The sequence below is a fragment of the Myotis lucifugus genome, unplaced genomic scaffold (genome assembly GCF_000147115.1).
Source record: "Myotis lucifugus unplaced genomic scaffold, Myoluc2.0 scaffold_246, whole genome shotgun sequence".
NCBI lineage: Eukaryota > Metazoa > Chordata > Mammalia > Chiroptera > Vespertilionidae > Myotis > Myotis lucifugus.
Window position 1 is genome coordinate 1,382,965 of NW_005871294.1, and position 11,584 is coordinate 1,394,548.

An 11,584-nucleotide genomic window follows, 5' to 3' on the forward strand; every position below is an offset into this window, starting at 1 on the left:
AGTTCCGGGAACCGGCTCCTGAGCGGCATCCGCAGGCAATCCCGGGCGCGTCCCTGCAGCGGGCCTGCCGCCTGCTAGTGGCCTCTTGCGCCCTCAACCTCGGCGCACGCTCGTCTTATTACCTAAGCGGCCGCGACCTGAGCCGCCTGCCCTACCTGGTCGGCGGCCCCCGCCGCTGCAAGCCGGCTCGAACGGCGCCGCCGCCATCGGGCAGCCCTCCGGGGAGCCGCGGCCGCGAGGGGCAGCGCCGCCGCCTCCGCCCGGCGACGCCACTGCCCAGTCGCGCCCGGGGTAGCGATGCCAGCCCCGACGCGGCTTCTCTCCCCGGCCTCGCCAGCAACCGGACTTCGGCCCCGGCGTCCCCCATCACAGCACGGTCGCTGCCCGCCTGCCCCGAGGAGTCCCCGCTGCTCGGTAAGGACTCGGGTGGGCGCCAGCCCGAGGCCCGGGACTCCCCCGGATTTCCCCGCCAGGCCCCCCCGCCTCCCCTGTCCCGGACGTGCGCCCGCGCCCTCCTCCAGGACAGCCCGCCGGCCTGTTCCGGATCAGCCCCTAATCCCCAAAGCGGTTCCGGGCTGGATGGGGTGAGAGGTTGGGAGGGGCGTCCCTTTGGGTTCAAGTTGGAAGCCGGGGCGGGGGGCCGGCTGGGGAAGCCGCAGGGCCCTCTGGCCCCGGAACCAGAGGAGGCTTGGAGACTTCCCTGCTCTGGCCCAAGCCTCCGGGAGTTTGGGGTGTTGAGTGCTTAGGGCTCGGGACAGCCGTCGCCCTGCTGACTCTGGTTGGGACCACAAGGCGGCTCACAGTCACCACTCCAGTTTGGGGGGACAGGGAGCTGATCTGCCAGTTCACTTGTCTTCCTCAGAACCACTCTCAGCTAGTGGCTTACCCTTTTTCCTGAGCATCCAGGCAAGTGACTTTCTCCCTAAACTTCTGGTTTTCTCGCCTGTTTTAATGGGGATAATAAATAGTACCCATCCCAGAAGTCATTTTGGAAGATTAGCTAAAGCAGTGTAAACAGAGGTTTGTATTAAGGAGGGTAAACCCGCAGTAAATTGTCATCGTTTTGTTCAGGACCCTTCTCCCCGGCTTCCTGCCCTTGTAGGTTCCCCAAACCTCCATGAGGGAGGTCCTTCCAGGGGCGGTGGTGTTTGTGGGAATGAAAATGTGAGCCTGGAGGCTGGAGGGCTGACGGATAACCAGTTAGCACCCAGTCATCCCTTTCCAGGAGCAGCCTGGAGTCGCAGTGATCTCGCCCAGAGGATGTGAACCTTAATCACCAGCCTCTCTTTCAACTAGGCTGGGAGCTTGGGCGGGTGGGATCCAGTTCCCTGTGTCAGGAGGAGGCTGAGCCTCCTCTGGGACTTTCCTTGACCTGTATCCACAGGCAGTCAAGCCCCACGCGGCCACAGGTTCGCTTCCAAGATGACCAGACAGGTGGCTGCTCATTTCTCATGCCAGGGTTGAGAGAATGCCGTTCCCCGTGAGGGGCCCTGGCAAGCAGGCAGGCATCCTGCCAATAGGAACTCTTACACTTTTCCGCTGAATCCTGGCAGAGCAGGCCTCTTACATGCTCTTGCTCAACTTCTCCCATAATTACTTCAACATTTTTATATCCAGTTTGGGAGGAAGCTCTAGCAGTTGGTCGGACATGAATTGTGGTCATCGGGGGGACTTTTCTTAAAGCAGAAAATGGAATTCTTTTGGACTTGATGATGGTCTCTGGGAAGCAGACTAGTCCCATAGAATGAAGGCGAACCTTTGCCCCGCCGCCGAGTGCCTGAGATACAGTCCCTCCCAGTCTCTCATGTATAAAGTGAGGTCGTCTATGTTTAACTCACCGGGTTATTTTTAGAACGAAACGAGATTGTGTATGTTAAGTATGTGACAACTAGGACTCGGGACTTGAAGTTTTATTTCTCAGACTCCCGTGGAGAGTTTGAGAAAAAGAAGGAAGAAAGAGTGAGTTCCCTTACTCCAGAGCGGCCAGTGTCCCCCATCACAGCACTGTCGCTCGGCCCTTTTGTTTTTGTCATAGTTGCCTGGATTTTAAGCAGAAAGAAAGAGAAATTAATTAGCAAATGAAAGTACCCCAAAGTTCATCTGATTGATGTTTGAAGTGTCGGGCCTTCCGGATGAATCATGAGAGGCTGTGGTAGCGCACACTGCATTGTTTTATAATAGTGTTCCTGGTAACCGGTGAGCAGTTACTGGCGTCTCTGAGTTAACTCCGAATTGGTGGCCCGAAGGGACTTTCTGAGAGATAAGCTTTGGGAGGGTGAGGAGAGAGGCCCTGGGTGTTCTCCAGCTTGGCTTTCTTTGCGTGACAGCCATGAAAGTGAAGGCGGAGGGTTTTTCTCCATTTTAATTGAGCCCTTAGGTTTGAGTGGTTGGGTGCAGTTCTCAGAGGGGAAGTTCCTGGCTGGGAGGGAGCCTTAAGAGAGCTGAAAGTCTTCCTGGGAGAGAGAGAGAGAGAGAGAGAGAGAGAGAGAGAGAGAGAGAGTGTGTGTGTGTGTGTGTATGTTGCGGGGTGGGATGGCCCATCTGTTCAGCTGGGCAGGTGTCTGCCAAAGCCCTTGTGGGGTGGTTTTGAGGTTGGTGGGAGAAAGCATCCGTGGGGTTTAGAGCTGTGGCCTTTTCACTACTTGCAGTTCCTTTCTACAATGTGGCTCTACTTTCTGGTGTCCAGGGGTCTGGAGCAGATGCTTCGATCCCTCCCGGCGGGTGGGTGGTGGGTCACCGCCATGCCCTTCCATGGGGGAGCCATGCTTGGCTGTTGATGGGTCACTGTTAGATCCGTTGTGGGTTTTCAGAGCTTTGAGATTGACTTCAGATAGACTTGGTTTGAATCCCGTCTCCGTCTACACTCTCTGTGGAACGTAGGGTAGGCTATAGTATTTGGAGCCATAGTAGGCCCTGGCCCTGGCCCCCCCCCATGGGCTAGTGTGAGGTTCCTGAGTTCTCCCAGGGTGATCGGGCCTGTGGGTGGTATCCTCCCCGCCCACCCGAGGGCGGAGCAGCATACACTCCACTGAATTGTGGTGGTGAGGCCCCTTTCCTGGCTGTCTGGGTGTTTGCCTTCAATGTGGTCAGCCTGGGAGGAGCAGTGACCTTGCATTGTTATCTCTGCTTAGGTTTGGCGGCAGCTCAATGTGACGACTGGCACTGCCATCCCAGAGAGGGGCTGGGTAGGGAGGGGGCAGTACCTCAGGTTGGACTGGTTAGGGGAGGTAGGGCTGACCTGAGGACTCCACTGGGGCCTGGGGCTTTTGGCACAGTCCCCTCAAGGGTACATGGGGGCAGTGAGTGGTGGTGAGTATGAGACGACTTAAACACCAGAGGCCCCTCTTGCCCAGCGGTGCCATGAGGAAGACGCTGATCTACAGGTGGGCACCAGAAAGTCATGGGCACCTGGGCCGGCAAATAGCAGCTGCAGGTAGCCAGGGCTCTGGGAGCCATTTCTTCATAAACCAGTTTCCCTGGCTTTTGTGGGGGCTGTCAGCTGGGCCTCTGCCTCAGTTTGTGCCCACGGGAAGACAAAGCATTTGCTGAATCTCTGCAGAGCTCTCAGCTCTCAGGTGTTTTTCTACCAGCGTGCCGTCCTCGCCCCCCGCCTCTCCCTCACGTGCACACCTGTGGCCGCAAGCCCAGGACAGTGTGTACTTTGGGGACATCTGTCTTGGCCTCTGCTCAGGAAAGGGCTCTCTCCCCACTTTGGGGTTGAGTCTTGGGACCTCATCACCGTCCAGTTTGGGGTGGAGCCTCATCCTAAGGGTTAGGGGACGCACAAGGAGCCTCCCTTGTGTCCAGCTCTTCAAGCTTTGGGAGGTTATGTAACTAGTTTCGTAAACCCGTATTGTCCTGTTGCTTTTCTAGGGAAAATATTTATTGACATCCACACAGACATGCCTTCTAGTCCAACAAGCTGAGATTGAGAAATACCCGCCATGGCTGTCTGGCTTTCGGATGGGGGCAGGCCCGATCCCCGCCTGCTGTAATTCCTCCCAGACTCTGAGCAAGTGTGGGAGCCTTCGCCTGACGAACCCGGTGGAAACTCCTTGGGGCACAGGGATCGAGAGCCAAATGTCGGATTGGACCGGAACGGCAGTGTCTTGGAAACATAGCTTCCCAGGACGGGACTCTCTAGTCCCCTGGCCCCCAGCCCTCATTGTGCTAGCGGGGAGCGGCTTGCTGGGGCTGGAACCCAGTCTCCTGCTTCCCTGCCCAGTGCTCTTTTCTTTCCCTTAATTTATTTTTTATTAAAGCTGGGGACAGTGAAACAGAGGAAGGGTGGAAGGCTTAGGGTGGAAGAAGCAACAGGAGAGAGAGCCTGCGGGGTCCTCTGCTTGGGCTCTCCAGAAGCATACTAAAGACATGTGCCATGCTGGGCTGCCGTTAGTCACTGGAAAGTCAGAGAAAAGGGGGCCTTGGAGACAGATTCACGGGGTAAGCCTGGGGTGAGCTGCTGCTACCCAGTGCTCTTGTTTGGACCCTTAGCGTTTAGGAGAGAAAAGTGAAGATACACCCTGAGAGGGCAGAAAGGCGTGGGCGTGCTCCCGAGAGAGCCTGCCCGCCCCGTGCTCTTCCTTGTTATTGCTCAGTAGGTACCCAGTGCGGAGGCTCAGGGCAGCCTGGTGTGGCATGGAGATCCTGGGAAGATCTTGTGAGGTGTGTTTTTGGGTCCCTTGGTGAGATTTTACACGATGGCAGCTTGCCTGGATGTCCTTGATGGCTAAAGCATCTGGTAACTTCATTCATTAAATTCCAACAATGTGCCTGTCCTGTGCTGGGCACCAAAGCTAGAAAGAGGAAGATGACAGTCTTTAGGAACTCACAGTTTAGGCAGAGGAGGCACAATTAACTGTGCTGATGACATTGAAGGAAACGTGTGTGTGTGTGTGTGTGTGTGTGTGTGTGTGTGTTTAGTCTCTCCCTTGCCTTAGCCACCCTCCTTTCCTTCTTTTCTTCCTTATTTCTTTCTCTCATTCAGACTTCCAGAGTTGGTATCAAAGTTCTTCAGTCCTGGTTTTATTTGATTGTGTGAGAAAATGTTCCTCTAATTTCTGAAGCCTCATATTAGCTCTGCTGGGTCATCTTTAACTTGCTGCTTTATAATGACTGTGATGAGACATTAGCAGCCATATGGCTGGGTGTTACGGTAACAAGCAGGGTAGGAATGCCCAGCCTGGGAATTGGCTAATTTATGGGTTGTGAATGGCCAGACAGTTAATGCCAAGGCAGCCCCAACCCTTCCATTGGATTCTGCCCTAGGGGCCTTCCAGACTCTGGGGGCTCAGCTGGGTTCTGGGTGTGTGTGTGGGATGAGCCCGATCATCCTGTGGTCAAGTCAGACCTGGTTGATTTCTCCAGCCGCTTACCCAGTGGCTCCTACCCGTTGTTCCCTGCCCGTTCGCAAGAAGCAGAGATTGGAATTCTGCTTGAATCCACATCCACCTGGAAATTCCAGTTTTTCTTACCCTTTTAAGCACCAATACAGCTGTCTTTTCAGACAAATGGTCCCCCCTTTCTGCCTACATCCCTTGAGGCCTGGCACTGTGGCTATTTTCCATTCGGCTCTGGCGCTGCCCAGTGTGGTCTTGGGACAGTGAGGTCACTATGGAAGCCTCGCCAGGCAGACCCTGCTCCTGTGGGAGTGAACAAGGCATGGGATGGGCTTCTGTGGCCATCACAGGGCCCCTCCTGCCCCTTAACTTGCTGAGGGGTCCTGGGAACCAGACCGCGGCTGTGCTTGTAAAGGCCTCAGTGGCAGGGGCCTCCCTGTTTACCGGGGCCCACGCAGGTCACCAGCTTGGGGAGAGATCTCGAATCCTGTTCTAAAGGTCAGAGGTCTTCAGGCTGGAAGGTTGTGGTGGCTTGGGGGTTGGGGACAGGATCTGGCAGGGAGCTGGCTATGGGTGAACGTGGCCTAAAGGGATTTGTCCTTAGAAGGCAGAAGGGCTGACTCACACCCTCGGTGTTTCAGGTTCTGCTTTCCAGCCTGGCCTCAGCCGGCTCCTCTCCTACACAGACGAGGGCCAGTGGCTATATCATTGGCTCTTGCTGAGTTGTTTGGCAGTGATTTTAATCTCTGGTCTGGGTGTGTGGGGTAGCTGCTTCTCGATCCCCAGCCGCCTCTCCAAAGCCCCTCACCAAGCCCAGAGAGGAGGAGGAGGATTTGCCTCCCTGGGAGGCTAGGGCTGTAGTTGTTGCTTGTTCCTGTTTTTTTGTTTTGTTTTTGTTCTTTTTTAGGAGCCGATAATCTTTGTGTGAGATTTTACACAAAAATCTCGTTACTTTTTTTGTAAAAGGTAATGCAGACTCATTGAAAATAATTCGAAAAGTTAGGAGGTAAAAAAGCATGCCTGTATTCCTGTCACCCAGACAAAATATGTTGGCATGTTGTCTGCTAGTCCTTTTTCCTTGTACATATTTAAGAATATAGATGCTATCTTTATTAGAAGGACAGACAGATTAGTATAGACAGAGAGAGCTTGGTGCCTAGTATTTTTCATTTAAGATTCTATCACAAGCTTGGTTCTACACCTTTAAAAGTCACAAAGGCTATATTATTCTGTCAGCTGAATATGTATAACTTTCATCATTCAACAGCTGTTGAACACATACACACAGTTTTTTTTTGTTTTTTTGTGGGGGTTGGTTTTTTTGGTGGTCTTGTGCATAAAACTTTATGTACTTTTTGGATTGTTTCCATAGTAGAGTTTTCTAAAAAAAAAGGAAATAAAGGAGTGAGCGCTTTTTGAGAAGGGCTAGGTTTTTAAACCAGTTTTACTAAAGGATAGGCCCAACGAAAATTACATGTCTGCTTATTGCAGGCAGATGAGTATTGTCTATTGCTGAACGAAGGATGTGTCTAGAATTCTGATTAAAAAGGAAACCAGGTGCAGGAAGTGCTTGGGGCAGGGGCAGAGGGCCAGGTTGCAGGCCAGGCACTTAGGATAAAGCTGAGCAGAAGTCAGCTGTCAATAGAAGTGGGGGGGCGAGGGAGGGGGAGACTCGGGGGTTGATGCCCCATGAGTCAGCTTTCTAAGTCACTTTTCCACGTGTCTCCTTGGCTAGGCTAGGCTTATGGGGACTGGGGCTATGGTGCTGGGTGAAGAACCAGCTAGCTAACCCCGTGCTGTTGGCGTGACCGACTTGACTGTTTCCACGCAAGGGAACAAGCTCTCAAATCAGACTCTGAAATACACAGCCGGCTCTACCACCGCCAGGCGGTCCTGAGATCTGGGGAGGGGTCATGCAGTCAGAAACCTGTAGGTTTCCAGGAATCCTTTTTGTGGGGGAAAAGCCTCAGAGAGCAGGAGAGTCTGGCATGAAGTAGGTGCTGGTTCAGGCGGGTTAGAGCAGTTCAGGTCAGTGTACCAGGCTCTTCCCAAGGTGTCTGTTTTGAGGTTATTCCACGTCGAGTGTCTTCACTGGAGCTAAATTCTCCTCTTCTGAGGGACACTCTGGGTTTGGGAATCTGCCAGGGGTCATTTGGCACAAAGCCTGCGGATCGGGGGGAGGCTGCAGTGAGGGAAGGGGCAGGGTTATGGGATCGGGGGGAGGCTGCAGTGAGGGAAGGGGCAGGGTTATGTCATACCAGTGTGACCGGTACTGTATGAGATCAGGCTGCTTCCTGCCTCACTACTTGGGTCATAGGGAGGGGCCCTGGCAGGGGGTTCAGTCATTGCCTGGCTTGATGACAGGATACATTCTAAAAAATGCCTTAAAATTTTTCTTTAAAAGTTTCTTCCTGTTTTGCATAACGTCCTTTTGCCTTTGACATCCTGAAACTGCAGAGCCGTTGTTGGCGTTCTAGGAGCCACCAACTTAAAAAACAGGAAAGGACTCCGAGGTAAAGGTACACTAAGGAAACTGGTATTTGCATTGTCGGAGGTATTAGGCAGTTCCTGGCATTCAAATGAGCTTTTCAGGCAGCTTGGGTAGGGTCTCCGCCTGTCCAGTAGGTAGATTTGAGTCCTCACCCCAGAATTACGAGGGGCCCCAAGGAAGAGGAAGAGTGGGGACTCATTTGTTCACTCAGCGAACTTGTATTGGTAACTATACTCTATGAAGCATGGGAGTTAGATGTAAACAAGAGCTGACCCCATTCTCTGGGATCCCCTCAGCAGTGGACAGACTCTGGTTTGAGAGCGGAGAGGAAGCGTGGTGCTCCCAGGGCCAGAGTCATAACGTGGGGCCTCTCTCCCTGCCTCAGGCTGTTTGAACAGTCTCCCGGTTGGGAGGGGCAGGATTCTACTGCTGAACACAGCCTGTAATTTCCTGTAGTTGCTGCACGTGAGAAGAACGTCATAGCTGAAGCCTGGCTGTTGCATTCAGTTACCCGCAGGGTAGGAGAAGACAGGAAGTAGAGGCAGAGTGAACAAAAGATGATAAAAGAGAGAGCTGGTGTAGTTGGGACCATGCCAGGCAAGGGAAGGCTGAGGAGAGCTTAGACCAGCGGTTCTCAACCTGTGGGTCGCGACCCCTTTGGCGGTCGAACGACCCTTCCACAGGGGTCGCCTAAGACCATCCTGCATATCAGATATGTACATGACGATTCATAACAGTGGCAACATTACAGTTATGGAGTAGCAACGAAAATAATTTTATGGTTGGGTCACAACAGGAGGAACTGTATTTAAAGGGCCAGAAGGTTGAGAACCACTGGCTTAGACTGAGGGACGGAAGGGAGGAAGGTGACGGGAAGGGGAGGTACAGAAGGAGGGTTTCATGGTCTGCAGAGGGTAGGAGCAAGCCTTGAATGCCACTGGAGTGAGGATTCTGAGCTCTGGTTCTTCTAACTTGTTAAGTCATTTTGGGCAAGTCCCAGTTTCTCTTCCTCCTCCAGTCTAGGTTGTTGTGGGGAGAAATCCTGGTTATATCTGCAACATGAAAGGCTTCTGGCACCCACTACCCATTTCAAGAGCTCTTGTAGTGAGGCTTCTGGTCTCTGACTAATAGGCATAAAGATTTTGGTTGTCGGATGACCTCTAAAATGTCATGGGGAAGGTTTCTTTCTGTCACTCTGGCTATCCATGTGATATGGGAAAGATATTGTCCTCTCTGCTCTCACCGGTAGATGTGAAGTTTAGGTAATAGGCATAAAAGGGCCCGAAACAGTGCCTAACATAGAATAAGCTCTGAATCTATGTTATCTGTTATTGGTAGTACTGATAGTTCTTATTTGCGAAGATTTTGGCGTTTGCTTTGTAGGATTTCTTTCTTTCTTTTTTTTTTTATTGAAATGTCATTATATTAAATGTTTAATAACATAATTCTTCTGTCTACCATTGTAACAAAACATTGCCTAACACTGTAGCAAAACTCCATTTACCTTCCAAATGTATACCTATTATATTCTGTTGCAATTGTAGTGTGAAACTATTTTGCATTCTATTTTCATTCAGCTGTTACGTTGTTTATAATTATCCTAATTATCTTATATAGCAGCTCTCTAATATTCTTATAGATATTCTCTTAGCATTCAACATTCCGGGTTTCACCATCACAGATAATCTTGAACATTTTTGCCGTGTGCCGCTCATTGCTTCAGTTGAATTATTTCCTTGGGATAAATAGCTAGAGAGGAATTTCTAGGCCAGAGGATATTGCTACTTTGTTTTCCAGGCCCTAAATTGTAAATTCCTGGGCCAGGGATATTGGCTTTTAAGGAGTGCGGATTCCGGGAGTCAGGTCTGTCTGGAGTCTCACACTTACACTCCCAGCCCTTGGGCCTTGTGTGTGTGTGTTGAGGTCCCTGTGTAGGGCCTGCGGACACTCTGGATTTGAAGCCTTTTCTTTTAAGCCTTTGCCTCTGGTTCCTGCTGAGGTTTCTCAGTATGCCAAAAGCCTTACTGGTGGCTCTTTCAATGCCTTTGCCAACTAGTACATTTACACAAGACAAGAACTTTTCATTTTTCCTTTATTTATGGAGCCAAACCTATAGAATGAGGACAGAGCCATTTAAAAGTCTGACTTTAAAATGGCGTTCATCTAAAACTTTGCAGATTGGTGGCTAGAAATACTGCATTCAGCCATCCATAGAAACTCTGTTACGTTCTGATGGGCTAGCCGGGATGGCTGACCATTTAACCCAAGTGGATGAACTCTGACCTGACAGCCCTGGTTTATGGAATCCAGAAAGGGCCCAAGCAAAGAAAGATTTTTTTTAGGGGGGGGGGGCGGGAGGGAGGTTAAATTAATCAATAGTCCAAGGTCTGCAAATATGAATTGCCAGTTTTGTCCCTATAGCCACCCCCCGTGCACATGCCCTTTTCATAGATAAACAGGAGCCTGCTGACTTGCATAAGCGGTAGAATGACTTTAGAACTAGTGACTTTGTTACAGGAGAGGAGAGGAGCTTGTCTTCCCTGGCTGCTTGTGGGAGTGGGGTTCTTGGGGGTCCTGCTGGGAGAAGCATTTCCAGAGGCTCCCAGTGGAGGATGTGATATGGTAGAAAGCTTTATTTCTGTGGAATTACACCCCTGGGTTTCCAAAGTCCCATTTCCTTTCGTTCAGTCATTAGAAGTGTAGCAGGGGTTTCAGTAGAGCAAAAATCAGAGCCACTATCCAGAGTTTCCTTTCCATGGTGGAGCCAGGTCCAGTCCAGCATCAGGCTAGCTTGTGTTTCCCTGCTGTAGTCCTTGCATGTGGGGTCCGCATGGCCGTGGGTGGATGCAAGAGAAACAAGAGAGCACGCCCTAAGCAACAAGAGTCCAAGAGAGTGAAATTCTTTGTTTAGGGGATTACGTATTCCCAAATGTTCTTCTGCGTCTGTCTTCCCTTTGTCGGACACCCCCTCCAGTGATCTGCAGGGACTGGCCTGGTATTCCTGGTGAAGTTGCCCAAATGACATGCTTATAATGTCTGGCTTCCATTTTTGCCCCTTTCCTACTAATAACTAGCTAATTACAATGGTATCGATTTCAGTGACCAAAGGTTTACAAATCCAGCAGACAGGGTGGATTCAACCTGGGACAGCTGCTCCCTTCATCTTGTAGCCACTCCTTATGTCCTGTCTCCTACTGCATTCCGCAGCAGTCAGCTGTGACTTATTAACAGGGTGCTCTCTGGGTCCAATGGGAATCAGGCCAGAGCTGCTGTCCAGCACATTGTTCCTGGGGGACCCAGGGCAAGACTTTCTTCCTCTGTAAAATGGGGAGATACTTCTTACCTCAGAGGGTTGATAAAGGATTGAATGAGATGACGTTTGTGGCAATATCAGTACTCTGTATTTTGATCAGTGCCTCACCCATCCATCCAGAAGACATCCATTCAACACAGTGGGCTGCAGAGTATAATTTCCTCCAAATGCAGTTGTGTGTGTGTGTGTGTGTGTGTGTGTGTGTGTGTGTGTGTGTGTGTGTGAGAGAGAGAGAGATCTGCCCTAGGGCAGAAGTTAACAGGGAGAAGGAAAGGTGAGGCTGTAACCACAGGTTAGGGACAGGGATTTAGCATGGAACCGGGGTTTAGTGGAGACTGTGGCTGGCTTTATACATGAACACAGCTTCCCCAGGACACAGGGAGAAGGCCTCCCAAATTGCTGAAACCCAACAGTGCTGGAACGTTGGAGTATGGTGTTGCC

At 51.4% G+C, this 11,584-nt stretch overlaps 1 protein-coding gene across 1 annotated transcript in view; it reads left to right on the forward strand.

Annotated features, from left to right (window-relative positions):
- Window positions 1-11,584, forward strand: part of B4GALT1 (beta-1,4-galactosyltransferase 1) — a 46,538-nt gene that overhangs the window by 2,196 nt on the left and 32,758 nt on the right. The window contains exon 2 of the mRNA XM_006098782.3: window positions 3-414. Within this exon, the coding sequence (XP_006098844.2) occupies window positions 3-414 (412 nt within the window). The remainder of the gene's footprint in view (window positions 1-2; window positions 415-11,584) is intronic.